The sequence below is a fragment of the Gouania willdenowi genome, chromosome 22, assembly GCF_900634775.1.
Source record: "Gouania willdenowi chromosome 22, fGouWil2.1, whole genome shotgun sequence".
Lineage (NCBI taxonomy): Eukaryota > Metazoa > Chordata > Actinopteri > Blenniiformes > Gobiesocidae > Gouania > Gouania willdenowi.
The window spans coordinates 14,525,609-14,530,608 of record NC_041065.1 but is presented as its reverse complement, the minus strand read 5'-3'; the positions used below and the strand labels follow the sequence as shown (position 1 = coordinate 14,530,608).

At 43.5% G+C, this 5,000-nt stretch overlaps 1 protein-coding gene across 1 annotated transcript in view; it reads left to right on the top strand.

The window, feature by feature from the left end:
• Positions 1–1,280, top strand: part of LOC114456396 (serine/threonine-protein kinase pim-2-like) — a 1,516-nt gene extending 236 nt beyond the window's left edge. Inside the window, exon 1 of the mRNA XM_028438120.1 lies at positions 1–1,280. This exon is cut by the window's left edge and continues 236 nt beyond it. Coding sequence (XP_028293921.1) covers positions 1–1,213 — 1,213 coding nt within the window. The 3' untranslated portion in view covers positions 1,214–1,280.
• The last annotated feature ends 3,720 nt before the right edge of the window (positions 1,281–5,000 follow it).

The following is a 5,000-nucleotide window of genomic DNA, read 5'->3' as shown; positions in this document are numbered from 1 at the left end:
CACATACTACCATATAGCCAAGATCCCACAGAGCAAAGACACAGCAGAGGTGGAGGCAGAGAAAATCCTGGTTCAAAAGCCAATCAGCAGGAAAAGGAAGGCTGAAAAAGAGCTGGAGGATGGAACCCCCCCAAAAATTAGGAGAATGTCTTCACCCAAAGTAGAAAAAGATAAGTCCCAAAGTACTGGAAAGTCTGAGGTAAAATTGATCACTCCCAAATCCGCAAATGAACCCATAAATTCAGACAAAGCAGACAAAGCAGACAACACTTTCTTGGCAAATCTCGCCACGAGCCCCAAGTCCTGGTCTGACATTGCTCCCGTCGCGTTTTATTTACAAAACTCGTCTGAAATGAGAATTCCACCGGTAGACAAACTAGTCGAGATCAACAGAAGCAGTGAGGACTTCAAAGTTAAATATTTAGAATACCATAAGCTCGGTGAAGGTGGTTTTGGATCAGTCTTCGCTGGAACACGCATAGCCGATGCGAAACATGTTGCCATTAAACATATTCCAAAGGACAAAGTCCGCTACACGATAGTGAAATTCCAGGATGAATATTTTTTGGAGATTTCCGAGGTGGTCCTTATGGCCCAGGCGGCCGGTCTCCTGTGCCGGGGCAGTGTGTCAAACCCCGGCGTCATCGGCTTGGTGGACGTGTTTGAATTTGAGAGTGAAGTGTTAATTATTACGGATCGATCCGGTTGCGAAATGGACATGGATCGTTTTTATAATTTCATAAATGGACAGATCACGGAGCGCGAGACAAAAGTCATCTTTAAACAACTGGTAGATGTGAGTATAAGAATGCATAAAAACGGGGTCTTTCACAGAGATATTAAGGGAGGAAACATCCTCGTTTCCGTGGAAGGAGAAGACCCCTCAGTGAAGATCATAGACTTTGGCTGTGGAGATTGGGTCACAGAAAAGCCCTACAAGACATATGCTGGTACTGAAGGCTACACACCACCAGAGTTCTCCCTTCATTCTTCCTACCAGGCAGAGCAGACCACAGTGTGGCAAATAGGGCAAGTCCTGTGGAGCTATCACTGTGAAGGAGTGTTCAACCTCAAAGACTACATGAAAAACCCAAACCTCCCAGTTAACCATTTGTCTCATGATGGCAAAGACTTTTTGAAACAGTGCCTAACCATCGACCCCGATCAGCGACCGACATTAGAAGACCTTCAGCTTCATCCTTGGCTGAACTAAAAGTCTCCCAAGCTTGACAGTCATATTTTACGGTGGCCGGGAAGTGTCAGGTGATGCATTTACAGAAAGGAACACAAATGCAAACCGGCCACAACGGAAGTGTTTCCGACGGACCGGTATTACAGACGGACGGGTATTATGATATGATAGCCTGCTATGAAAAATATAAGAGTATCCTAATCAACTTTCACTTACTTTCATACGCGTTTCGATGTCGTCTTCTTGTTCTTCTCTGTTCTGGTGGGTTAAAAACATCCAGCCAGAAACGTGTCCATCTGTAATACTGGTCCGTCGGAAACACTTCCGTTGCGGAAACCCGGTGGCCGGGAAGTGTCAGGTGATGCATTTAAATAAATGAACGCAAATGCAAAAAGGTCGCAACACGTTTCCGACGGACACGTTTCTGGCGGATGTTTTTAACCCACCAGAACAGAGACAGAGAAGAACAAGAAGAAGACATCGAAACGCGTATGAAAGTAAGTGAAAGTTGATTAGGATACTCTTATATTTTTCATAGCAGGCTATCATATCATAATACCCGTCCGTCTGTTATACCGGTCCGTCAGAAACACTTCCATTGTGGCCGGTTTGCATTTGTGTTCGTTTCTGTAAATGCATTCACCTGACACTTCCCGGCCACTGTAAATATTTGGTGAAGACAAGCGGAACAAGAATTTATTACAATTACATTTTTAAATTGTCAGAAGCTTTTATCCAAAGCGATATAAAACACAAGCAGATAGGGTTACGCCCCCTGGCGTATGGGGTTCCAAGTGTAAAAATTTTGTATAAAAATTGTAGTTAACACATTTTCATTATTTATCTCCCTTTTCTCATATTTAGCACATTTTCCTATATTTAACACAATATTTAACCACATATATAGAGGTAAAAAAAAAAAAGCATTAAGTCTAAATATTTAAATCTAAATGGGATTTGTTATATCTAAATGTTAAATCTATATCTAAATATTTAGATATAACATATTTAGATTTAATATTTAGATTTAAGATTAAGCATTTAAACATGGTATATAACATTTAGATTTAGATTTAACATTTAGATATAAGATTTAGAATTTAGATATGATATATAACATTTATATTTAGATTAAATATTTAGACTTAGATTTAACATTTAGATATAACATATAACATTTACATTTAAATATTTAGATTGAATGCTTTTTTTTAACACTAGAAGTCCCAGGGATTTCTATATCCCCCCAGAAGTCCCAGAGCAGGGTCAAATGAACTCTAGGACCAAACTGACGACTCTGATGGCTACAATTTGCCTCTATTAATTTGTAAATGAATCACCTGAGAAATCAGCAGGGGGGAGAGCCTGACTCTAACAATGGAAGTCTGGAATGTTAGGGGGAAGTGCCCTGGAAGCTAAAGTCACAATGCCCCGTTTATTAACTCGTTCTGCTTGATGCTGGGGGAGAACAAACACAGACTACAAACATTGAAAGAAACAGAGTCACCTCTTCCAACACACCTGGTTCAAATGATTATCAGGCTTCTGCAGAGCTGGATGATCATTTGAATAAGGTGTGCTGATTAGCGGCCCTCGAGGACCGGAATTGGACACCACTGGAATACCATGTTGTCATGCAGCCTTTTGTGCTGTGGGGAATAAATAGCTGGCTGCTTCCACCTGCTGACACTCCACACTTATTCTACTCAAAATGCAGAGAAGGTTTACCACTCAAGAAGCGTTGGAATTGATCCTGAACAATGCAAACCCTTGTGACTCAGATGGGGAGGACATAAACCTTCAGCCAAATTCGGATTCGGACTCTGAGCTGTCTTCAGGTTAGATTTCCCAAACATCCTATTTTCATTTCCTGACTTTATTTTTATTTAAAACCGAAGAAAAGAATAATTTGAATTTGTTCACATTGCAGATGACGCGACTGCTCCTCATCTGGAAAAGAGAGCTCGGTTGGAGAGTGAGCCCACAGAGACGGCGAAAGAGGGCACAGTGTGGCATGAAGAACATGTGGGTACAATTCTCCGTTTCACTCCAATGGAACCGTACGCTGCAGATGGAGAGCCAACAGCAAAGGCCAGAAGAAGAATCAGGAGTCGCCTTCAGAGCTTCCTCTGTTTCATTACTGTTGGCATGCTCCGTCCCATTCAAGAATGGACTATTCAGCATGCACGGCAAACGGAGCAGACGGACTGGTTCATGATCCTCCATGAACTAATGGCATTTATTTCTGTTATTATTTTGAGGGGGGTGACCAAGGTTCCATCTCTGCGTGACAGCTGGTCAGCATGCCTGGGAAACCCACTTATCACTGGAATTATGTCACGAAACCGTTTCCAAGACATCATGCGTCACCTACGATTTGATGACATGTTTACGCGCAGTGAGCGAGTGCAGACAGATAAGTTTGCTGCAATTTCGGATGTGTGGGGATCGTTTGTTACCAACTGCATCACATGCTACAACCCTGGTCGACACATCACAATTGATGAACAGCTTTTCCCATCGAAGACTCGCTGCTGTTTCCTGCAGTACATTGCAACAAAACCCGACAAATTTGGCATAAAGTTTTGGGTGGCTTGTGATTTGAAAACAAAGTACATCTGCAATGTCCTCCCATATCTTGGAAAGGACCCCAGTCGTCCCAGTGAGGAGAGACTTTCTGAGAGTGTGGTGATGAAGCTGATGGAACCATTTATGGACAAAGGCAGGACGGTCACCACGGACAATTTCTTTACATCACTGACACTTGCACGACGACTGCTCAGCCGGAAAACCACCATCCTCGGGACAGTCAACAAGATTCGCCGGGAAATTCCTCAGTCAACTAGAAAGATGGACCGCAAGGAATTCACCACTCAGGTATGTTGTTGGTCTTTTTTATTCCATCAACACCTCTGAGTGTGTCATTGTGTTTAAAACCGCTATAATAACAACAATTTCTTCTTTTTTAGGTGTTTTCCACCACTGGTGCCACGCTGACGGTGTATGCGCCCAAACGAAAAAAGACCGTCTACATTCTCAGCAGCATGCACAGCGTGGTTGAGACTGAGGAAACCATCAAAAGGAAGCCAAACACCATCACCCAATACAACACCACAAAGTGCGGAGTGGATGTGATGGACCAGATGGTGCGGGAGTACAGTGTGCGCACAGGAACACGGCGATGGCCAGTCGCCGTGTTCTACAACATGATCGACATGGCGGCACTCAATGCACATCTGCTTTATCAAGCATGCACCGGGGTGCAGGAGAGACGGGTGGACTTCCTGGTTCAGCTAGCAAGAGAGTTGGCTAACTCTCATGTGAGTGAAAAGAAGGCACTCAAAGAGCAACTGCGCCAACAACAACCGCCTACACCTGGCCCTGGGAAAAGGGCTAAGTGTCAGATCAACCATTGCTGCAAGAGCAATCGCGCAACTGTGCGATGTGTTCATTGCCACAAATACACATGTGGCAAATGTAGGAGAGAGATACCGTGGCAGTGCCAAGTATGTCACGAGTCTCAATAAGAGGATGAAGGAGATTCTTCTAAATAAAAACCATTGAAAACAAATCACAGTTGTTCTTTTGCACATTTCTCACACCACACTGTCATTAAAAATAAATAATTTTTGTGTTCTCTTTGGGTCAAATGACACCTCTATGGGTTTTATAGGTAAAAAGTTCATTTGACACCTCTGTGGGACTTCTAGTGTTAACCCCAACTTGATGAGACAAGCCAGTGGGCCTTGTCCCCATCCAGGGCACCAGGGGGGGATCTGTGCTGCCAATGAAGCCAGCCTGGGGGCCT